Source organism: Drosophila rhopaloa, unplaced genomic scaffold (genome assembly GCF_018152115.1).
Source record: "Drosophila rhopaloa isolate 14029-0021.01 unplaced genomic scaffold, ASM1815211v1 contig_115, whole genome shotgun sequence".
Lineage (NCBI taxonomy): Eukaryota > Metazoa > Arthropoda > Insecta > Diptera > Drosophilidae > Drosophila > Drosophila rhopaloa.
Genome location: NW_025334990.1, coordinates 12,535,970 through 12,558,878, shown reverse-complemented (window position 1 = coordinate 12,558,878; position 22,909 = coordinate 12,535,970). Strand labels below are relative to the sequence as shown.

At 40.0% G+C, this 22,909-nt stretch overlaps 4 protein-coding genes across 12 annotated transcripts; 3 read left to right on the top strand and 1 right to left on the bottom strand.

Annotated features, from left to right (window-relative positions):
• Positions 1–254: 254 nt before the first annotated feature.
• On the top strand, positions 255–1,886 carry LOC108040619 (transcription factor AP-1). Its single transcript, XM_017118155.1, is given in 2 exon segments — positions 255–452; positions 552–1,886. A coding segment is annotated over 1 exon segment (1,104 nt). The 5' UTR covers positions 255–452; positions 552–575; the 3' UTR covers positions 1,680–1,886.
• Positions 1,829–2,897, bottom strand: LOC108040621 (mRNA turnover protein 4 homolog). Its single transcript, XM_017118156.1, has 3 exons — positions 2,764–2,897; positions 2,451–2,698; positions 1,829–2,394 (listed from the first exon to the last, which is right to left on the bottom strand). The coding sequence occupies exons 1-3, from the start codon at positions 2,789–2,791 to the stop codon at positions 1,906–1,908; spliced, it is 765 nt and encodes a 254-aa protein (XP_016973645.1). The 5' UTR covers positions 2,792–2,897; the 3' UTR covers positions 1,829–1,905.
• Positions 2,898–2,947: 50 nt separating this feature from the next.
• LOC108040618 (14-3-3 protein zeta) lies at positions 2,948–11,569 on the top strand. Of its 5 annotated transcripts, none has more exons than XM_017118151.2 (8): positions 2,948–3,046; positions 7,683–7,839; positions 8,222–8,335; positions 8,447–8,573; positions 9,209–9,332; positions 9,449–9,612; positions 9,827–9,955; positions 10,672–11,569. In XM_017118151.2, exons 2-8 carry the CDS (start codon positions 7,778–7,780, stop codon positions 10,825–10,827), a joined length of 876 nt encoding a protein of 291 aa, XP_016973640.1. In that variant the 5' UTR covers positions 2,948–3,046; positions 7,683–7,777; the 3' UTR covers positions 10,828–11,569. The 5 variants fall into 5 exon arrangements, with proteins under 5 accessions (XP_016973640.1, XP_016973641.1, XP_016973639.1 ...); XM_017118152.2 differs by having other exon boundaries at positions 3,046–3,158; XM_017118150.2 differs by lacking the exon at positions 2,948–3,046 and adding an exon at positions 4,376–4,481.
• Positions 11,570–13,015: 1,446 nt separating this feature from the next.
• LOC108040650 (ATP-dependent 6-phosphofructokinase) lies at positions 13,016–22,834 on the top strand. 5 transcript variants are annotated; one of them, XM_017118210.1, is made up of 12 exons: positions 13,016–13,059; positions 13,108–13,213; positions 13,264–13,412; positions 13,472–13,808; positions 15,564–15,665; positions 16,678–17,019; positions 17,081–17,235; positions 18,507–18,615; positions 19,427–19,615; positions 20,252–20,694; positions 20,750–21,592; positions 22,121–22,834. In XM_017118210.1, exons 1-12 carry the CDS (start codon positions 13,016–13,018, stop codon positions 22,257–22,259), a joined length of 2,958 nt encoding a protein of 985 aa, XP_016973699.1. In that variant the 3' UTR covers positions 22,260–22,834. The 5 variants fall into 5 exon arrangements, with proteins under 5 accessions (XP_016973699.1, XP_016973698.1, XP_016973700.1 ...); XM_017118209.1 differs by lacking the exon at positions 18,507–18,615 and adding an exon at positions 17,616–17,724; XM_017118211.1 differs by lacking the exon at positions 18,507–18,615 and adding an exon at positions 17,351–17,459.
• Positions 22,835–22,909: the final 75 nt, after the last annotated feature.

Sequence of the window (22,909 nt, the reverse complement as noted above, 5' to 3'; positions counted from 1 at the left end):
TCATTGCTATTCAACTGCAATAACCAGTGCTGCCCATGTCATAAGCAAATTATAAAATATGGTTTGAGTCCAAGCTTAAAAAAACGAGGGCACTCCACTCTACATATACATTCTCCATTATCGATAGTTAATGAATATTTCTTAACTTGTAGTTAATACACACTCCGCAATAATCGAATACATACTTAGCGTGTACACCATCCTGACTTAGTGGAGTTAGCCTCCACACCATTTACCAATCGATTGATGTCCACCGCAAATAAAAAGCAGCCACTCTAAAAACAACTGCGCGTAATAAATATTTGTATAAATAAACTAAGCCAAGTAAGGCAAACACCAAGCGGAAGTGACAGATTAAACAAGAGATTAAACAGTGGTGAAACACAAGCCAGCAAACACAAAAGTACAGTTTGCTTTAATCACATTTCGCGACCCAAAGTTCCCACCCTCTGGTGAGTAAGAAGAAGCGCGAGTTATTCGCATGACTCATCGCGAAACAAGTTTTTATCAGACTGTTTTCTGTTTTTCTCTCACTCGTTCGCTGAAATCAGTTTGACGTCATTGTCAGGGCAAACATGAAAACCCCCGTTTCCGCTGCTGCGAATTTGAGCAACCTGAATGCTGGCAGTTCCGGAGCAACTGCCTTGCAGATCGTACCGAAAACAGAGCCCATTGGAGAAGAAGGAGCCCCCATGTCGCTGGACTTTCAAACCCCGGGCCTCACATCCACCCCCAATCCCAACAAGCGTCCCGGTTCCCTGGATCTGAACAGCAAAGGTGCCAAGAACAAGCGGATCTTTGCGCCGTTGGTCATTAACTCACCGGATCTGCAGGCCAAGACTCTGAATACACCCGATCTGGAGAAGATCCTGATGTCGAACAACCTCATCCAGACTCCCCAGCCCGGCAAGGTTTTCCCCACCAAGGCGGGTCCCGTCACCGATGAGCAAGAAGCCTTCGGCAAGGGATTCGAGGAGGCTCTACAGATTCTGCACACCAACTCGCAGGCTTTGCCGGCCGTCAATCCAACTCCCAACAACAATATGCCAGCCGCTCCAGCCATGACTGCGGTGACCAATGGCATCAGCGGAGGAACCTTTTACGCCAACATGGCCGAGAGCTTCTCGGTGATCAAGGACGAACCCGGCAACCCAGCCGGTTCGCCCAACGTCAGCCCCATCGACATGGAATCCCAGGAGAAGATTAAGCTGGAGCGGAAGAGGCAGCGCAACCGCGTGGCCGCCTCCAAGTGCCGCAAGCGCAAGCTGGAGCGCATCTCGAAACTGGAGGACCGCGTTAAGATCCTCAAGGGCGAGAACGTCGATCTGGCGAGCATTGTGAAGAACCTCAAGGACCATGTCGCGCAATTGAAGCAGCAAGTGATGGACCACATCGCGGCGGGCTGCTCAGTTCAGCCAAATTCGACGGATCAATAACATTTGGACATAGCCGAGGAGGAAGAGGAAGATGTGGCACTGGAGGCAGAAACTCCTTCGAATCGAGAAGTTTCTGGGCAACCCATGCCTTTGGAACTCTTTTTAAGTGCCACCACGAGTGCCTTGGAGCTGGAAGCCTCTGCCTCGCCGGATATCTCCCTGAATGGCAGCGACCTTCTGGAGGATGATAGCGAGAACGAACGTCCTCTGGTGCTCTACATCCTCTCGGACGACGCAAACTGAGGAGTGTGCCTTTCTTGACTTCGTACAACGGCTTTTGGTCACTAGCTGCAATATCTGGAATGCTTTTTAAGTGTTTTGTTTACTTAGTTTTTAGTCTAAGCTACAATTAATCAAGTATTATCTGTGTTGAACGTAAGATAATATAAAAGTAATGTAAAAATACACGTATATATATTTTCTGTACTTGATATATACATAAAAAATTAATTCTACGCCTAAAACTAATTTACTCATCGTCCTCCTCTTCGTCATCATCGTCGTCGTTGTCCTCCATAGCCTCTGCGTCCTCTTCCATGGCGCTATCAGCCTGTTCCTCATCGTTCACATCATCCTCGACGTGCAGCTGGAATCCCTCGCTTTTGGTCCACGAGCACTTCATGGTCAGCCGGAATTTAGCCATGGGTTTGCCCAGCAGCTTGAGGATTCTCGCCTGCTCGGGCGTCAGTACTTTGCCTTCCTCGCAGACTGTGTAGTCACCATACAGGGTGACGATTCCCTTCTCCAGCTTGGTGGGCAGGCCCAGTGATCGCAGATGCGGCTCCATGGAGTGGGCAAAGTCCTCCAAGGGACCAGCTGACAGGTTAACCGTTTCCGTGGCCACAAAGCCGCTGCGTGCATACTCCACAGCCCAGTAATTTTCGGCCCACTCCAGAACTTCCTTCTTGGATTTATCCGTGAAGAGCAGACCCACTTGGCCGGTCAAACGCTTGGATAGCTGTTTGTAAAGTAATAAGTTAGGAATATATTTTATATCTCTATATCAAAATTTACCTTGTGCAAATCCGACTCCACTTCCTCGCTTTTGGTGCGTCCCAAACCGATCTGCATCACGCGATTCTTGCCAAAGATAAACCGAGAGTTCTTTTTCCACTCCTGCCTGAGATCTTTAAGCAGGCTATTTCTCATGTTTTGGACTTGGAAAACGAAAATATTGGGATATTTGCCAACACAAAAGCGAATGTCGTCCACGATTCGCTGTTTCCAAGCCAGACCCTTGCGGTCGGTTTTGGTTAAAGAAACTAAAGAATGGAAATTATAATGTATTTCAAGTGGTAATGAGGTAAATTAATTTCCAAGCTCTCACCTTTCTTATCACGTTTGGAGCGCGGCATCTTTGTATCTGTTAAAAATCAACGTTTTCTAATGTAAAACCAAGAAATGAAATCCCACACAACAAGTAAACACGTGCGGGCTGTTAGAGCTGGTTAATACATCTAGTTAACTATCGATATGGCTCTCGTGTATCGGAATTTTCGAACGCGCGTGTGGGAAAATTCCTGTGGGCCCATCCATATCTGAAATCCGACGTTTTCCAACACAGCTGCGCGTTAAGAAGAAGAAGAACCTTCAGGTCCGACCCGTACGAGGTGAATTAACTAATTAATAAGTGGTCGCTGGTAATAAACCAAGTCGAAAATCGAGTGTTGTGAGCCCGAGGAATAGCCCTGTCTTCAAAAATCGCTTGAAAATCCAGGCGCAGTGAGTAATTTCACCTAGTGCGTCGTGTGTCGGCTTGGGACCGCCATATTGTCGGCGGATAAAATTTTCCCCGAATAACTGCGCCCACGCACTTTTATCGATTCAATGGCCTCCTAATTGGATGGCAGGTGCTGATAGGGCGTTCGATATTGCGTTGCGTGTGCTGTTCGCGTTGCGAAAAACTCATTGCAAAAGGAAATGGATGTAGCAATTTTTCATTACCGCAAGCAAATAGGACGCCGATGACGTAATTTTCTCCGTCTTGTTCTTTGTGAGCTGTAGTAAAAAGTAGAGATGGGCGCGTGAGCGAAGTTTGTGTCGCGTCACGCACGAGTTGCTTTACAATAAACTATGTAATGGACAGTTTAAAAAAAAGTTAAAATTCGTTGATTCTATTTTACATAAAAATTGCTTTTAATAACGTTTATATATTTTATTTATTAAATATAAACGCAATCTTATTTTGCTGATTTTTAAGAAAGGAGGTACTAACACATGCCATTTTAATTTTCTTATTTCAATATGATAAATGATAAAAAGTTTCCTGGGCTTGGGATGTATAACTATGAGTTACGGAAAAAGCTAAAACCCACGGCAAAAAACAATCTTTAAATTATTTGTTAAGGTACAAAAAATTTTAGTTTCTTCAAGATATAACTTAAATTTGAAATACAACGTAAAGTTCAAAACTCACTTACTCACCACTAGAAAAAAACATAAGTTGGGCTGATATCTCGTTTTTATGTGTGAGTGCACGAATTCAATGAAATCCAAATTAGAATTAAGGCAATTTACCGCCACCCCCTTATCAGTGGCATACATCTCCCGATTAGTTTCCTCCTTGCGGAGGCCATAAAGTCAAGATAAAAGCGTAATCTGGGTGCTAGATAAGCGCTCAAAAGTTTCAACAGGTTGGAAACGAACTAAAAACTATTACTTCATAAACTGATAAAACAGGAGAGTTGACAATAAAAGCTAGCTTTTGTCGAAGCTTTTTATATACATGTTATTGGAGCGTTGTAAATTAGTATATTGTATCTGCAAGATTGCTTTTTAAGATTTACCTGCACACCTGGCAACATTACTGCGACGGCAGGTTGGCAACCCTGAACTGCTCTCTCTCGCTCTCGCCTGCACCTTTCCCATATGCTGCCTCTCTTTTGCGGCGGCGCATGTGCCAATGTATGTGTGCGGAGAGAGCAGAGGCGAAACACAGATACAGATACAGCGGCAGCGGCGAATGTGTGCAACCTTTGCCGTCCGTCATTCTCATTCGTTCGTTGGTAGTGTTCGTTGTCGTTTCAGTTTCAGTTAATCGAGAATGTAAGTAACAATTTTGCTGGCCCAGAGTGTTGTATCTATGTGTGTGTGCCTGCCAGTGTGTGTATGAAATTATAAAACGAAAAGTTGCTAAAATATCCGAGGAAAAAACACGTGTAAAACCGCCTATGAGTAATCACTTACATGCATCTATACTCGGACCGCAGATAAGTCGAAATATCTCCATCAGGCATCGATCCAAAGCCGAAAAAAAGTTCTACGCAAAAAGTCAAAAGTGTGAATTTGTGCAAAAAAAAAGAAAGAAAGAAAAGAACATTCCCGATTTGCCCGAGTATTGGTGCATGTATGTGATGCGGTGAGATTCGCTTGTAGCTTCGTATTTCTCATCATCATCAGCAGTTCATCGGTTAAGTTGTAGGCGGCGGACATAGCCGACTTCTATATATACGCATATATAGTCAGCTATATGTACACACAGTACGCCAAGATATTATATATATATATATCAACTTGGATGGGGACACGCGGTTAGGTGGGTTTTCTCGCCAAACTCAACACAGTTGGCGGCCGCCTGTGGTAGATACATTTCGGCCTCTCTCTGAGCGCTCGCCGCTCTCCTCCTCTCTCTCTCGGCTCCCCCTTTCTCCCGATTATTTTTATAATTCTGTAGCGCCGCACTTGGAAACACGATTGGCGGCCCCACCAACACCATCACACATATCACCTCACCACCACCCAGAACGCACAAGCACACGCATACGCACAGAGCCCCCATAAAAGTTAGTAACTTTTTCGCCCCATGTAGAGTATCTACAGTGTAGAGGAATTTCTACATCAACGCGGTCTGGGTTTCGGGGTTTGTGGGGTTCTGGAGCTACTGCGCATGCTGTCGGCCGGCGCAGATAAAGTTTAAAGTACCCATAGATTTTGCAGAGTTTTCTAGCCCAGGAATTAGCCGGGGCCATATGGGTTTTCCCTCCTCTAAGGTGTATCTAAAAAATCGAATCACCACCTCCCACCTGTATCTTTTCCCTTTTATTAATATATTCATTCAAGCAGATGAGCAATCTGCGTGGTTGGGAACAAGTTTTTTCTTTCATCCGAAAAAAACTAAACATTTTTGTGCCCATTTAGGGGAGTGTTACGTTAATTTACGTTACGCCTGGCTTAATGTTTTGGCATTTGCCGAGCAGCCAGAAAAACATGTCAATTGACCTAAAAACGCGTTGGTAGGCCGCACCCACCCCCTCCCTCGCCACGCCCCTTCCCGACGCCTTTTGTTTTGACAAAGGGTCAATGATTTTTCAATTTGGCGGTCGATCGGTATACAAATAGAGACGGTCATTTATAAAACACAAAATTGTATTAGTTCGTTTTCATTTATCTGCGTCGTATTTTATAACTACTTCTTGAATCTGCAAAACTTGTATCTCTTCTAATTGATGTTCCCCCAAAGAAAACCTCTCTTATTGTAAAACAATGTAAGCCCAATCTTGAACTTCAAAAAGTTTGTCTTGATGTTAAAATAGATACATCTTTCTGGGACACCAATTATTTTTTTTAATTGAAGTACAAAATGGTAGGACTAATACAACTCCGTTTTATATAAATATTTCAATTATAATTAGTAAATCAACATTAGTATATATGGTTTTGTAAATCTTGATTTTATTTATCTAACATTAAAGAAAATAATTTGTTTTTTGTTCTTTTTTATTTGACATAACATATGTTGCGGTCTTCGTTAGCCAAGCTGGACTGTAAATCCAATTGAACGCGGTATTTGTGGGATGGTTGGTGGTGCTTTTATGACGCCAATGTGTGCCGAGCAGAGATTTTCCATTTCAATCATCAGTTGGCTGACTGGCTGCATTAGCTGGCATTCTTGTGCTTGGTTTTTGAGGTTTCCGCCGGGCGGGCAAACAAAATGTTTTTTGTCCAGAGCGCAAGTTGTCTAAAAATACCAGCAACGCCCATATGCATTTCCACGCGCCGATTTTCACCCTCCTCCCTCAGTTCAGTTCTTGCTTTCAAGCTTTCTCCAGGTCGGGCGGAAATTAATCGATTTTCGTTCACTTCCCTTCCTAAAAGCCAAGCAGGAAATTGATCCTACGTCGAAAGTTTGGATAGATCCTATCGCAAAAATTCTAATTGGATTACGTGTGAGCGAATTAATGACTGTCGCATATTTTCCTGTCGGTTTTTGTTTTTTTCGTAGTCGAATAATTACTGCACGTTTAATCGATAGAAGTTCACTGAGTGGGCAAATAATTGAGTGCGTCACTGTACAGGGAACACAAACAGACCGTCTTTATGCACGTACATAAATATCTATCTTTGGCACACACACAAAAACACGTTAACGCATTAAGGCGAGCCGACTTTTGCTCCATTTCTCCTTCTCTTTTTATTCATGGTTTATTTTTAACACTGTTGCCGAAGTTGAATTTCTCACATCTCTCAGCCAGATACTCTCTCCACCATCGACCTTCCATAAACCATAAACTAAGCTTTAAATAGTTGCATAGCTGTCACACGTGCGACCATGTCCAGTGCTGGTTTTTTCCTTTTTAAATTAGCCATTCCGTCAGCGATTAGTCAATAAAGACCTGCTGCGAGTCCATGAGTCATCGTCGTTTTAAATTCAACACTTTCGTCAAGCGGAAGCATGACAACAAACTAAATTCGTACGATTATACCCAGGAATACTTTCCGAAAGTGCATTGCGGGTATATCGGACACGACTGGAGCCGGCTTTATTTATTAGATAAATTTTCAAAATTTTCCAATTTATAAATCTCTAATTGAAGTGAAGTCTTAAGTTATTATAAAAAAAGTTTTTAAGAGCATGAACTTAAATTCGCCTTATAAAAGCTCAACAATTTCAATAGGGCATTACGGTTTATTTCGAAATGATAACACGTATTTTTAATTTATGAGATAAAAATTTATCAGACAATATAATCTCATAAAATACAAAGTTCTGATATACCCATTGAATGGCAACTCACTTAATAAAAATTCGCAGAGTTAACATTGCCCCCAAATGTTGTGCAACCACTGCTGGCAGTGGAATTTCAGACTGGTAATCCGCAACAGAAGTCTGTTAGTCAGTCAGGTGTTTGTATAAGGCAAACTGCCAAGAAACGTTAGCTGAGATAACGGTTTGATGTGGCCTCACCTACATTTCTCCTCCACTAAAAAACAAACTAATGCTCTTGCTTACGTTCTAATTTATTACAGAAAGCCATTGTAAGCAACTTTTGAGCGGCATATCGAACTGTGTGGCGTATTTTATTAGTTTTGTGAAGTAACCTAAAAAAAAAACAAACAACAAAATGTCGACAGTCGATAAGGAAGAGCTGGTCCAGAAGGCTAAACTGGCCGAGCAATCCGAACGGTAAGTAAATCCTATTACAATAAAGGGAATGTTTCACACATATCGCAAGGGACTTCAAAGTTAAAAGTTCTTAAATACAGTTAATGGTTTTTTAATACATCAATTTGAAAAATACGTCTATTAACTTCAAAATTAAAAGTTCATAAAATAAAGTTTATGATTTTTAATAAATCGTTTAGAAAAATACGTATTTTAGTAAATCAGTTATAATAAATAATTTTGAACCAGGCTTTAAAAATAAATCTCACTTTAAAAACCAATTTCCTTTCGCTCATCTTAAGCTACCTTAAAACCTTGCTGTGACACTCATTAAAGATTTTAATTTCTTTGTCAACCCAGATTATATGTATTTTTAATTACTAATGGATATTTCTCTATACAGCTACGATGACATGGCCCAGGCCATGAAATCCGTCACAGAGACTGGCGTTGAGCTCTCAAATGAGGAAAGAAATCTGCTCTCCGTTGCCTACAAAAATGTGGTCGGTGCCCGCAGGTGAGTCGATCAATCACCGCTTGATTAATGTTGCCTCATAGAATGGAGTTCAAGTGCTAAACTGTATGTATTTCTTCCCTTTCTGCGGCTTGTTTAACACGCCCAAACCAGGTCATCGTGGCGTGTCATCTCCTCCATTGAGCAGAAAACCGAAGCATCCGCTAGAAAACAGCAGCTCGCCCGTGAGTACAGAGAGCGTGTGGAGAAGGAGCTGAGGGAAATCTGCTACGAAGTTTTGGTAAGTGCTGGTCTGCAATTCTGCGCAAGTCTCTTTCTGACAGATTTATGGGGTTGTAATTGGTCCATCTAATTATTTTTATACCCACAACTCACTTGGGTGTTCATCTAAATTGACTGTGATGAAGCTGGCTGTCCTGTCAACCGCCTAAATATATATATATGTATATATTTATATATATAAATACATCCCCGCCCTTGGCAAGCTCAGCTGTCCAGGGTATTGCTTGGGAGGTTTTCCAGAGGGTGGGCCCCGTTTTCTGCTCTTCTTTCTTGCTCTAGTGAAATATAAAATTTGTTACAATCAATAAATCTATTTTTAAAATGAACATTTTTCCATTTTCCCCACACACAGAGGTTTTGGCTTGTGTGTATATGGAATTTATATTGCCATACACGGATCAGAAAATAGACCATTGCCAGGGTTGAACTTGGGGTTTTCCCCCCTATTCATTTTCCTTTGATTGGTGTTCTTATATTGGATTAAACTCAACGCGTGCTTGATGGATTTTTAAGTGGAAAATGTAACAGAACAAGGTTTACAAATAAACCAGGCGGCTTATTTGGTTAATTGTTGTGGTAGAAGTTCGTAATTGATCTGAAATTAATTGAAGCTCTTATTTTCTTTGCTTGCAGGGACTTCTGGACAAATACCTTATTCCAAAAGCCAGCAATCCCGAGAGCAAGGTGTTCTACCTGAAGATGAAGGGTGATTACTACAGGTATTTAGCCGAGGTTGCCACCGGAGATGCACGCAACAGTAAGTATCTTGGGAAGCACTCAATCACAAACACCCAAATCCCATTGATACACACCCGTATTATGAAATAACAAAAACTCTTTATAAACCAAACCATAATATTCTTGCAAACACAGCCGTTGTCGATGACTCGCAAACCGCTTACCAGGATGCATTTGACATTAGCAAGGGTAAAATGCAGCCAACACATCCCATCCGTTTGGGTCTGGCCCTTAACTTCTCTGTCTTCTACTATGAGATTTTGAACTCGCCAGACAAAGCTTGCCAATTGGCTAAACAGGTTAATAACATATTGAGACTTGGCTCGATTAATCGAAATGTATGGCAAGCGAGCAAGGCACACAAAAATCACTCTCCATCGATATTTAAGAATTTTTCTGTTTTTTAAAATGGTTTTCCTAACATTTGGTATTTGTTTCTTACTTTTTTACATAACTGAATCATGTGTAAATCGTTAAGCCGTCGTTGAGGACTCGAAAAAAGCCTATCAGGAGGCGTTCGATATTGCAAAAACCAAAATGCAGCCCACACATCCAATCAGATTAGGTCTTGCACTCAACTTTTCCGTCTTCTATTACGAAATTATCAATTCACCAGCGAGGGCTTGTCACTTAGCTAAACAGGTTCAGTTCAACTTATACATGTCTCTTCTATGTATACTTAACAACTCGCTTACAAATACTAATCATCCAATGAAAAGATACAAATTATTGTTGTTCTGTGACTAAACTGAGTAAGATATCCAGCAACTAATATACCAACTTAATGAGCTTTAACCCTATGAAAGATAAACACTTGAACACCAGGGCGTTTTAGAAGCTGTCCAAGAGTTATTATATCTCTTAATTAACTGCAATTAAAATGTTAAACTTTTAGAAGTATCTTATTACTTTTCGTATTAAGTAACAAGTAAAAAACTAAGTTTAACAACTATTTCTTCATGGACAGACTTTTAAAACTCTACTGAAATTTAAAACTTTCTGAAACGCCATGTATATCAAGCCTCCCACTTTTCCCCCCGAACTGCATGAGAAATGCCAAAAACTTTGCCTGTGAAATAACTTACTTGCGGCCTTTGCTGGTGAACACTATTCGTTTTTTATTAAGTTAAGGTCAAACACACTCTTTTGTTGTTATTATTTTGATTTACACACTTTGCTTTCGAGTTTAGTTCGATGAAGTTTGTTTAGTGAAGCCAATTATGAATGTATGACGAACCTAACGCCACTTTGAAAATGCTTTCGTTCTACCAACTTGCATTCGCCTTGCCAAACATTTCCTTTGACTTGAAACTTTAGAGAACAAACACTAATCAATGAATTTTTAATTGGCGACCCAGGCGTTCGATGATGCGATAGCCGAGCTGGACACACTCAACGAGGACTCCTACAAGGACTCGACACTCATCATGCAGCTGTTGAGGGACAACCTGACCCTTTGGACGTCCGACACCCAAGGCGACGGCGATGAGCCACAGGAGGGCGGCGACAACTAACCAAACAACTAAGCAAATGTTTCCTTTTTGACTATGCAAATATTATTCAGTAATACAAACAAACAAAAAACAGAAACAACAAAGAGAAACAAATATTATAAAACGCAAAACCAGCAAAGCAAAACAATTTGAAATGAAACGATAATCCAGGCGAGAGCAGCAGGCAGGCAGGAAGCGCAAACATTTGAGACATTTACATACGAATTGAGGGCAGGATGCTTCAGTTCATTTGGGGCCGATGGGCCGGCATTTGAGGTCGTTCCCTCAATTGTCACGGTTAGTTTTTAGCCGGGCTCTGTGTTGCAACAGAGATCCCCTATATACATTAGTTAAATGTATGAACAACAGATGCCGGCCGATCTGTCTCAAATGTAGCTCAACTGCAACTGCTTAAGAAATACAGAAAAATACAGCATCACGGTATGGGCCAAGCAAATGCGTTGTATTTCGGAGTTTGGTAGGATTTTTCCGGTTTTTGAATCAAATTAATCTAGCAGATAATTCATAATTGTGTGTCTTTTTTCCCCGATCGAAACGGCCAAACTCTGGGTGCTCCGACTTTGTTCGCCCTAGCGATGCCTCGTGTGGATTTCCTCCTTACAAAACAAACAAATAAATAATATTCCTAACTGTATACACAAGAAATGAAATGAGATAATCGGTTATTATACGTTTTTTGCAAGAGTCTAAATTAATTATTTAATTTTCGTATGGCAACAGAAACAACTGCAAAAAAAACAAACAGCAACAACAACAACCAAGCGAACCAAATGAGAAAAACAAAAATAAAAACAAAAACTTATGTATTATTTGTAATTCTTTTTCTAAACAAATAAAACCAAAAAAACCTAGTTTCCCATTTTTTGTTTCATTAAAATTCGATTTACGTTTAATTTTCGTTTTTCAACCTCCCCCACACACACAAACAGAAGCAAACACAGACACACACAGACAGGGCTGCATTTATAATGCACGTGCGGAAATCGGTTCAAATCCCATGAATCAGGAACCATATCTGTTAAAGGAACGTGGAGAGAACGGAAAAATACAGAAAATATATAATTGTTCATTGCTATTTTTTATACATGTCTTACATAAAACAAAAGGGTTAAATCTACAATTGCAATTTCTTTGTTGTTTTCTCTTGGTATAAACAATTGTGAAAAGCATAACTCATATAATACATACATATATCTAACAATCTGTCAAATGAATTTCCAAACGATGTCTAATTAACCGGAAACGGAAGTCGAATCATTTTATCAATTGTGCAACATGGCGAAGGCACGAGTTTTATTGTGCGCAATGTCTGCACAAGTTTCCAATTGTTTTCGTTTTTTTTTGGGAAATCAAACTTAGAAGTTTGAAAGCCCAGAAAAACGTTTTCGCATCAAAGAAACAGCCTTCAATTGTTCCTAAAATCTGGCGATTGTTTCTTTAAAGTTAATTTTATCATTCAAAAAGTTTTCGACTTCTTAATTTATAACAATTGCAACCTGCAAATCAGCATTGGAAATATGAAATAAAACATTTAAATGAAGATCGAATCAAAATACATAAATATTGCAAACTAAACTAAAACTATTCAAATTTTTAATTTACATACGTGAAAACTTTGCATGTGTATTGAAAGAAAATATATTATTGTCCAACAAAACGGTTACATACAGAACATATGTATGTATGATAAAAGTAAATGTATATTTTCGCAATTGAATTTATCGCTATATTATGAATGTGAGGAATATAAAAAAAAAATAAAACAAAAAAATATATATTTAAATAAAAGAAACACTTTTGCCGCAACGCTAATAAGTCGAATCCCAAAACATATAATATAAAATTATTGTGAAACTGCAATACATTCATGAAACAGAGTAAATGACAACCAAATAAAAAATACCGGGTGTAGGCGTAAATTGTATGCATATAACAGAGGCAAAGATTGATGTATGAGTGGAATATTTAAGTTTATTGAAATTACAGTTTCTTAATTACCAACAAAAAAACCAAAAAATTAAATAAATAATACAAAAAACCAACCAAATGCGTTTGTATTCTTAATTTCTTCTCGATCAAAGTTTCCATTTGCAAAAATGTCAACTTTTCAAAAAATTAAGCAAAAATTTACAAAAATTGGAAAACAAATAAAAATGTGCAACATTTAGGAGGCAAAATTTAATTTGGCATGCATTCAAATAAATTTCGAGTTTTAACTAAATTTAAACCTTTGTAAGTATCTATTTGAAACCTAAATTATTACATTAATCGTTTTTTAAGTTTTTTGGAAATTAATGGGAGAATACCAGAAGGCCGCCCTTTTCATTTTCCACACCAACCCATAAAATATGTACCAGGGAATCCAAACAATTTTCTTAACAGGAAGGTAAGAACCGGAAATAATCGAAAAGCATTCAAGGATTTCCTCCCCACCAGTTGACATTACCAAGGATCCATCACCAATATACACGAAGTCATCTGGATGTTAGTTTAAGCAGAAAATGTAGCCTATATATGTATAATCTAAAAAGGGGGATAAGAAAGTTCGAATATATTTCTGGTGCTCGAGAATGCAGTTCTGAACCGTAAGTACTTTAAAATCGTTGGCTTTATGAATCAAACTCCTAAATAGATTCCCTCGCAGCCATAAACGAAAGGTTTTTTTCAATATCGATGATAACTTTAAGCTGCATTTAAGAAAGTCGCACAGTGATTCTGGTAATCAAAAGGACGATATCCCTGGTAAAGAAAATACAAAAGAAGATACACTAAGGCAACGATGTGGTCGACACCGGCCAGTAGATTTTTTGACAAAAGAGCACGATGACTTTATGAAATCTGAAAAACTAGCTGCTAATGCTGTTAAAAAGAAGAATAAGTCTGAGTCAAAACGGAAATGTGGTAAATCCCTTGAAGATCTACGAAAGTGTTTGAGAACTATGCAAGACGTTATTGATTTTGTGCACCCTGTCAGGCCTTATGTAAGTTTTTTTAATTTAACGAAAGTAGTCCCGAAAAAATATGCAACACTAGATAGAGTATAAAAAATATATACTTAATTTACTACAATTATTTAAAAAAAATGATTAAAATACAAAAGTTTGGTCGAACTTCATGGTGAAAGAATTAGGTCAAAATTTTTCAACAAGCACTTAAATGTAAGGTACTCATAAGAATTATTGGTACGGAAATTTATTCTCCTTACTTTCAATAATATTAGCTTTAATTATATGTAGTTATAAAGAGTTTATTATTTTTATCCATGTAACTTCTTATTTTTATCCTTTCCCTATTAATACCCCCAAAGAAACGTTAAAAATTCAAAGTTCCCCCATTCGATATCTCGTATCGCTCACACCCACCGATGACAGCTCCAAAAATTTCCCCATTCCCAACGGTGAAAGCTCGCGAAAGCTTTTACTCGCCCATCGACAAACAGCTGATCAACAGCTGAACAGTTGTGGGCTGAAGGTAAACAAATTGCTTAAACGCTATTTTCCGCTCGTCGCCAATCGCGAAAAGTCCGTGCATAACAGATAATACCATGATACAATAACATAAGGTAGTCTCGTCGGCAAATTTTGGAACCCTACTATTAAAACAATGAGTGCGAGTGAAATGGCAACTGTTTAGTAAGTGCGAGCAGAGCGACAATAGAATGTGTGGATTAACCCTTAGATGGTTCAGGGGGTTTTTTTTTGCCTTTCATAATAAAAGGAGTTTAATTTTTTTTTATAATTTAATTTTTAATAATTTTGAATTTGAAATTAGGCGTTGTTTTTGCCTCTGAATACTGAGTCTTTTGTTGAGATTCTTAATTTTAAAATATATTCTAATCTTAAAATAGCAAAGAATGTAAACGAACCTTTAATAATCGCAGCCGAAAATGTTAGTATAAGTTTAGACATAAAAACTTATACTAATATTTTCGGTTGCGATTATTAAAGTTTCTTTTACATTCTTTGTTATTTTAAAAGTATCACAGCGATTCCTCCCACAGCGCTCTTTTTTCCAAACATTTCGGTGCCTTTACGCCATCGACGTGTTTGCGGCACACATTGCAAAATGTCATGTTGCTCAAGGGTTAATTTCCTAAAAAATTCGTCCGCAGACAACCTTTCCCTTCGAAAGACGAACACGCACTGACCAAAACCCGAACGTTTAGACAGCCGACGAGACTACCTTATGTTATTGTATCATGGATAATACCATCCAAGTTTTAACACAAAGCTGAAAAAATTTAACAATTTGCGGTGGAAGAAACGTGGGGGGATTAAACCACCCAAAGTTAGCATTGCATCAGTACGCACTTACAGCCAGCCCGTGACTGTGTGCGTGTGACCGTGTGTGTGTGTTGTGTATGCGTCTGGCCTGAAGGTCACCTTGAAACGTCAAAAGCAAAAGCGAAACTTGTGAATACCGCCTGCGAACATATATCGCTAGTAACTGAAAAGCCACGGAAAGGAGCAGTAGTAGTATTTATAGCCCATTTTGGATATAATAACCCAGCTCCAGCTGCGTGGTTAAAATATATAGTTCAAAATAGGGGAAAATAGGAAATACCTTCCCGTTTAATAGTGCATAACAGTTCCTAGTCCTATATAGTGTGTGCTTGTGAGATATATATCTCCTTTGATATCCGAGATACAGATAATTGAGTGGGAGAAAGACAAAAAAAAAAATATAGAAAAATGAACTCCGAGATTAACCAACGATTCCTGGCCCGCGGCTCGCAGAAGGACAAAGGACTGGCGGTCTTCACCAGCGGCGGGGATTCCCAGGGCATGAACGCTGCCGTTCGCGCCTGTGTGCGTATGGCCATCTACTTGGGCTGCAAGGTGAGTGGTGACCTCTGTCAAGTACTTTACACGCCCCCGCAACCCCACATGAACCCAGAAATTTACGTAAAACACCTGGTAATTTGCTTATCAGCAGCCATTGAACCATGGCAATCGGTTCTGTTAAGCCAGTTAGATAATCTCTAATCGGTCCGAAAAGAAATTCTACGGTGCGACAATCAAGAATATATATGTATATATGCACATTGACATTGGGTTTATTTCGGGCCACTCACATGCGATTTATTTCGGCTAATTTGTTTCGTTTTTTGTTGTCGCTCTTGGTTTCTTTTCGATTTATTTTCCTTTTCAAATAAGTTCTTAAATGTTATAGGGAATTTTTTGGGTGTTTGTTGCCCTCTAAAATATGCAAAATAATTGCTCAATTGTGCTTCATTGAAATTGATTAAAATCCATTTATTTGAATTCAATTTGTTGGGGGTTAATAGAAGTGAAACTTATGACACGTGACAAAAGGCAATTTGTTTGCTATATCCTATATACATAAAATGTACATATTTAATAAGTATTGAAACGGATTTTTTTGTTTGGAATTCCAGCGGCTCCAGTAATCTAATCTAAATAATCTAATGTGCTTTTGCATCATTATTGTTTGTTTTATTTTGTTGACTTTTCAGTAGACAGACAAGCAGTTGGACTTTAGTTTCTAAAGGTGTAAAAAAGATTCTTAATAATCAAATGATGTAAAATGCGAACTTATCATCAGTAAGGTTTTTCTTAGTTTTAGAAAATACAAAAATTAAGGGGTGTTCTTTTGTCATTTTTGGTGAACTTTAAATACCTAGTCTCTAAAAATAATGAATTCTCACTCTTCTATTAATTCTTAAACAATTTAAGCTATGTGAAAATTATTATTAATATTTTTTCGTGAATTTAATTATTATCAAATTTAAATGATTCATGTTTAATGGAGTTGATGATGTCATGCGCCATGAATAAATAACTTTTCTGGTTTACACAATATCTACAAAAATTTCATATTTCCGCTTAGGTCTACTTCATCCGCGAGGGTTATCAGGGCATGGTCGATGGCGGCGACTGCATCCAGGAGGCCAACTGGGCCTCGGTCTCTTCCATCATCCATCGTGGTGGCACCATCATTGGTTCCGCTCGTTGCCAGGACTTCCGTGAGCGTCAGGGTCGCTTGAAGGCCGCCAACAACCTGATCCAACGTGGAATCACCAATCTGGTGGTGATCGGAGGCGATGGCTCCCTCACCGGTGCCAATCTGTTCCGTCAGGAGTGGTCCAGTCTTTTGGATGAGTTGGTGCAGAATAAGACCATCACCACCGAGCAGCAGGAGAAGTTCAATGTGCTGCATATCGTGGGATTGGTATGATATTTATCCCTTTCCTTGGTTAACTTTTCTTATGGGTCTTATGGGTTACTCACAGGTGGGCTCCATCGACAACGATTTCTGTGGCACGGACATGACCATCGGCACGGACACGGCCCTGCATCGCATCATCGAGGCCATCGATGCCATTTCCAGTACCGCCTACTCTCATCAGCGCACCTTCATCATGGAGGTCATGGGTCGTCATTGCGGGTAAGTTGCATCCCAGAAAGGTTGCAAGCAAAGTGGGGGGAGGGTGCCTTTGTCTTAGCCTAAGTGTCAGTGATTAATTGGGATTCTAGCTAATGCCCGTACCGACTATCTATAGCTATCTGCCGGTGGTAGCCGGTATTATCTCCGAGGCAGACTACGTCTTTCTGCCCGAGTCGCCGCCGCCGCTAGATTGGCCCGATCGACTTGTCCTCAAGTTGGAACAGGCAAGCCCAAACGGAAATCTGTTGAATGTCGGCTCATTTCGCACATTTCTGTTTTTTTTGGCCAGTGACCCCTTCGATCGATCTTGGTGTCCACATCCCATCCTCCCTGCCAACCTCTCCCCCTTTTGACTAATATTTTGTAATGTATTTTTGCAGCTATTTAGCTCTTGTGGGCGGACTGGCGTGTGAAGCGGATTTCATATTCATTCCCGAAATGCCGCCCAAGGTCGATTGGCCAGACAGGCTCTGCTCCCAGCTGGCCCAGGCAAGATGCAGCTCTATTTTCCATTCCACATGCACTGCGAAAAATCGTTAAATCAGGAAAATATTCTCTAATTAAATGGTCCATTGACTTTTTATAAGATATATAAAATACTTTCTCAAATAGTCATTTTTAAAGGAGTTCTTAAAGTAAAATGCATTTGTCAAAAATAAATTTAAAACATCAATTGCAAATTATGAACACTTAAACATTCTAAAGAATTCTTTTATATTGATTTTTTTAAAGCATTATGTTTGAAATTCCACTTATAGAATTTGTTTTATAAAATTAACTATTCAATTGAATCTTTTTGCTAAATGCCTAAATATAGAATGTATACAACTAAGATTTCATATTTCTGCACCGATAAAGTTCAATTATTTAAAGATGTTACCTCTAAATTTAAATGATCTTATCTTATCTTATCGAGAATATTATTCCAAAGTTTTATACTTCAGTGCAGTTGTCGTTGCTTAGTTTCAATATCAATGCCTAAATAGTACACTGGTGCTTTTAAGTACACTTTTTTTTTTAAAGACACCTATTGAGAGCGACACATGCCACACAAAAGCTTTTTCTTATTTTCCGCTTGTTGCACACGAATGTTTCTCTAAAAACAAACAGAGATATGGAATGAATTACGCACAGTTTTTGTCTGTACAAGCATACCAAAATCATATTGTAACTAATCTTAAGTTTACCCCAGATACTCCCAATCCCCTAATGATCAACCCCAACATTTGTGAAACATTCTTTATTTTTGTACTTAATCTTTTGTTTTTTAGTTACTTAGCCATATCGGCAGCCATAGCCACAGAGGCTGATTTTATGTTCATACCCGAGGAGCCGGTGTCGGTCAATTGGCAGGACGAGATCTGTGCCAAGCTCCTGCAGGTCAGGCCAAGAGTCCTTCTCTATCCAATTAGTATCTAGTTAATCTTTTGTCAAAGTTCAAATTTCAAAATTTTCTACTGCTTTGTTTTGGCCCTTTTGGTGTGCCGAAATTTCAATGGCGATAAACGGCTTTAACATCTATTTGATTTACTTGTTTGGGTATTTGGGTCTCTGTTTTATGTACTCCTCATGATGTCATTGAGTTCCCTTATTAACTTTCCCAACTCCACTAACACTCATCTTCGTTTAATCGATCTGTAAATCTTCATAAATGTTATAATTATCGACTTACTATGACTTGTGCGTCTATTCTTCACATTTCAAGACATTTATTCAACTTCAGTGCGTTTCGAAACAAAATGAAACCTGAATAATTAACTTGTTTTCAAGATATTTATTAAAGCGTTTCATACACTTCAATTTATTTTCATTAGACATGAACTATGCCTGTTAACCCTTCAACCATTAACTTATTCATTGCATTTTCAATGCATCATAGCATCAAATCAATGTAAATAAATTCATTTTCATAAATGAGACTCTTTTATAAAGCCTGCACTTCTAAGTTTAACAGAGAAACTTTACGTCTCGAAACGCACTGTACTGATAAACTCGCTGACATACATTTTGTTCAACATTCTTCAGACATCAAAAGGCAAAGCATTCATAAAATACACATCGTAGAAATGATGTCCATACATCAAGCTTCTTCATGATTTGTTTGTGCTGTTGTAGTTTTTGTATCATCCACAACCGCATTATTTTGTATATATATTAATTAATTATATTACCTTACCTAATTCGAAAACAGGAGCGCTCTGCTGGTCAGCGCCTGAACATCGTGATCGTGGCCGAGGGCGCCATGGATCGCGAAGGACATCCCATCACTGCCGAGGATGTGAAGAAGGTCATCGACGAGCGTTTGAAGCACGATGCCCGTATCACCGTTTTGGGTCATGTGCAGCGCGGTGGCAATCCCAGCGCCTTCGATCGTATTTTGGTGAGTATTTGCCTTACTTTAGGAAAGAGACGGGTTAAAGAGTAACAAAATTTTTCCTCAAAATTAATATTAGATTAAGCTTTAATATATTTATGGCTTATAAGTCTTGGGCATACATTTTAATGCCTTTTTATCAAATATTTCAAGCCAATCATTTTCATCCTTGATAGAAATTTTTTTATAGCATACTTTTTAACGCCAGACTTTGTAGCTCGGATCTTAAGAGAATAAGCTTTGAATTTACACATTCTTAAGGAATGTCGCTGTGTCGCTTGCAAGCAGATTAATGCCTTTTAAAATCTTATTATAAATTCTTATTATGGATTGTCATTTTTTCCAAGCAAATTTAATGGGAAATTGTATGGATAAATGTATGTCCAAAGGTTTAAATTTTGTTGGAAGAGAATTCCGCAACACACCGGAATATTTAACATTTATTTAGATATACATATTCATATATTTCATAATTTAAATTTCATAAACTATATATTTTATCCCCTTGATGAAATAATATTAAATATATGTTTTCCATTTATTAAGATATATTCATATATTTCATAATTTAAATTTCATAAAAAATATATTTTATCCCCTTGATGAAATAATCTTAAATATATGCCTTTTCCCCTTTTCCAGGCCTGTCGCATGGGTGCTGAGGCCACCTTGGCCCTGATGGAGGCCACCAAGGAGTCGGTGCCAGTGGTCATCTCCCTGGATGGCAACCAGGCCGTTCGAGTGCCGCTGATGGAGTGCGTGGAGCGCACCCAGGCGGTGGCCAAGGCCATGAAGGAGAAGCGCTGGGCGGATGCGGTCAAGCTGCGCGGTCGCTCCTTCGAGAGGAATCTGGAGACGTACAAAATGTTGACACGCTTGAAGCCCCCGAAGGAGAACTTCGATGCCGATGGCAAGGGCATCGAGGGCTACCGTCTAGCTGTGATGCACATTGGAGCACCAGCTTGCGGCATGAATGCCGCTGTGCGCAGTTTCGTGCGAAATGCCATCTACCGAGGCGATGTTGTGTATGGAATCAACGACGGTGTCGAGGGTCTCATTGCCGGAAATGTCCGCGAGCTGGGCTGGTGAGTTTAATGCCTTAAGGTTGACTTACCAACTCTAATCTTAAACCATTTCCAGGTCCGATGTCTCGGGATGGGTTGGCCAGGGTGGCGCCTACTTGGGCACCAAGCGCACTTTGCCCGAGGGCAAGTTCAAGGAGATCGCCGCTCGCCTCAAGGAGTTCAAGATCCAGGGTCTCCTGATCATCGGAGGTTTCGAGAGTTATCATGCCGCAGGACAGATTGCCGATCAGCGGGACAACTATCCGCAGTTCTGCATCCCGATCGTGGTCATCCCATCGACGATCTCGAACAACGTGCCCGGCACCGAGTTCTCGCTGGGCTGCGACACCGGTTTGAATGAGATTACGGAGATTTGCGACCGTATCCGGCAGTCGGCCCAGGGCACCAAGCGACGTGTGTTCGTTATCGAGACGATGGGTGGCTACTGCGGCTATTTGGCCACCCTGGCCGGTTTGGCCGGCGGAGCTGATGCCGCCTACATCTACGAGGAGAAATTCTCCATCAAGGACCTGCAGCAGGATGTCTACCACATGGCCTCCAAGATGGCCGAGGGCGTCTCCCGCGGTCTGATCCTGCGCAACGAGAAGGCCAGCGAGAACTACAGCACGGACTTCATTTACCGTCTGTACTCGGAGGAGGGCAAGGGCCTCTTCACCTGCCGGATGAACATCCTCGGCCACATGCAGCAGGGCGGCTCCCCCACTCCCTTCGACCGCAACATGGGCACCAAGATGGCCGCCAAGTGCGTCGACTGGCTGGCCACGCAGATCAAGGCCAATGTGGACGCCAACGGAGTGGTCAACTGCAAGGCCCCCGAAACCGCCACGCTGCTGGGAATCGTGTCGCGGCAGTACCGCTTCTCGCCGCTGGTCGAGCTCATTGCCGAGACCAACTTCGAGTGAGTATAGTAGAGTACAATCTTCGCCAATTGTGCAAACATTGCTGAAAATGGGGTATTCTTAATGAAAAAGAGAAGTAGATTTTGTGAATGAAATCCTCAAACTTTTCATATCGTTCCAACTTAATTTCTTAACTTAACTTAACTACCTGATTTAGATTACTTTAAACCAGCTATTTGTGGTCAAGACATCAGTGATCATGAAGGTTTTTAATGCTTTGCTATTTAAAGTTTATAAGAACAATGCTTTTTAAGTTGTAGAACCATTATGATGAGTTTTTATTGAATAGCCAATGGCATTTCCAAAATGCTTATACATTTTCTTTAAATATTGGATTTCTAAGATTTTGTAGTTTTAGAAGGAATTAATCTTATGCAGTTCCTAAAACTATTGGTTTTCCTTAAAATATGTTCCATAGACCTTAGTCTTTTTCTGGAATATTTATTTAATTTCCCATTCCAATATATTTTTGGATATTTTTAAAAATAAAACCCAAACTAAATGGATTTTCGCTCTATCTTTCCCAGCCAACGCATCCCGAAGAAGCAGTGGTGGCTGCGCCTGCGTCCCCTGCTGCGGATCCTGGCCAAGCACGATTCGGCCTACGAGGAGGAGGGTATGTACATCACCGTGGAGGAGGAGTGCGAGACCGACGCCGTCGCCTAAGCGGGGACTCCCCACATCCGCTTACCGCCTCCATCGCTGCATCGAAGCATCTCTGTTCTCCTATCCGCACCCTCGAATCTGTCTCTGTGTTCGCTTTTTGAGTTGTTTTGGCACCGCATCCGATCCGTTTTATGGTTTTCTGACTACGACCAGACGAGGAGGCCCATGACAGCAGCACATACGAAAGTATTTTATCATCTACAGACGCATACAATACGCACAAATACATAACTTATTTATATTGCCCGCCAGTCGATTTTCTTATGATTTCACCAAATATCGTATTCTTGAATCTTGAGCCCTCGAATACTGAATATCGTTAATAGTTGATTCTACATTGCAGCCGTTCCCAAGTGTCTGCAGCCCTGTTAGCGGACACCGTTTCGTATGTTATCGTAAATTGTTGGCTCTTCAGCCCAACTAAATTAAATGTTAAAGTATTTACACAAATTACCCACTCAACGGAACAAATTCTATCTCCAATGTGTTTTTCGAGAATTGTTATCGAACGAAGCAATGATCTATTTATATCGTCGTGCTAAATACATAATCAAAGACCTGTAGGCACAATTTAATCCACATTTGTTTTTTTAAATACTGGGTGGCAATTGGGGCCTGGATAAGTGCTTAAAAAGGTTGTTTTTACATAC

What these genes read in the sequence shown, in the direction of transcription:
- LOC108040621 (XM_017118156.1), bottom strand. Translation starts at nt 2,791, where the DNA reads ATGCCGCGCTCCAAACGTGATAAGAAAG. An exon ending in CTCCAAACGTGATAAGAAAG is followed by an intron (nt 2,699 to 2,763) that starts GTGAGAGCTTGG and finishes TCCATTCTTTAG; the next exon opens with TTTCTTTAACCAAAACCGAC. An exon ending in TGGAGTCGGATTTGCACAAG is followed by an intron (nt 2,395 to 2,450) that starts GTAAATTTTGAT and finishes CTTTACAAACAG; the next exon opens with CTATCCAAGCGTTTGACCGG.
- LOC108040618 (XM_017118151.2), top strand. Translation starts at nt 7,778, where the DNA reads ATGTCGACAGTCGATAAGGAAGAGCTGGTCCAGAAGGCTAAACTGGCC. An exon ending in CTGGCCGAGCAATCCGAACG is followed by an intron (nt 7,840 to 8,221) that starts GTAAGTAAATCC and finishes TTCTCTATACAG; the next exon opens with CTACGATGACATGGCCCAGG. An exon ending in CACCGGAGATGCACGCAACA is followed by an intron (nt 9,333 to 9,448) that starts GTAAGTATCTTG and finishes TTGCAAACACAG; the next exon opens with CCGTTGTCGATGACTCGCAA.
- LOC108040650 (XM_017118210.1), top strand. Translation starts at nt 13,016, where the DNA reads ATGCATTCAAATAAATTTCGAGTTTTAACTAAATTTAAACCTTT. An exon ending in TGCACCCTGTCAGGCCTTAT is followed by an intron (nt 13,809 to 15,563) that starts GTAAGTTTTTTT and finishes CGCGGCTCGCAG; the next exon opens with AAGGACAAAGGACTGGCGGT. An exon ending in AATGTCCGCGAGCTGGGCTG is followed by an intron (nt 20,695 to 20,749) that starts GTGAGTTTAATG and finishes AACCATTTCCAG; the next exon opens with GTCCGATGTCTCGGGATGGG.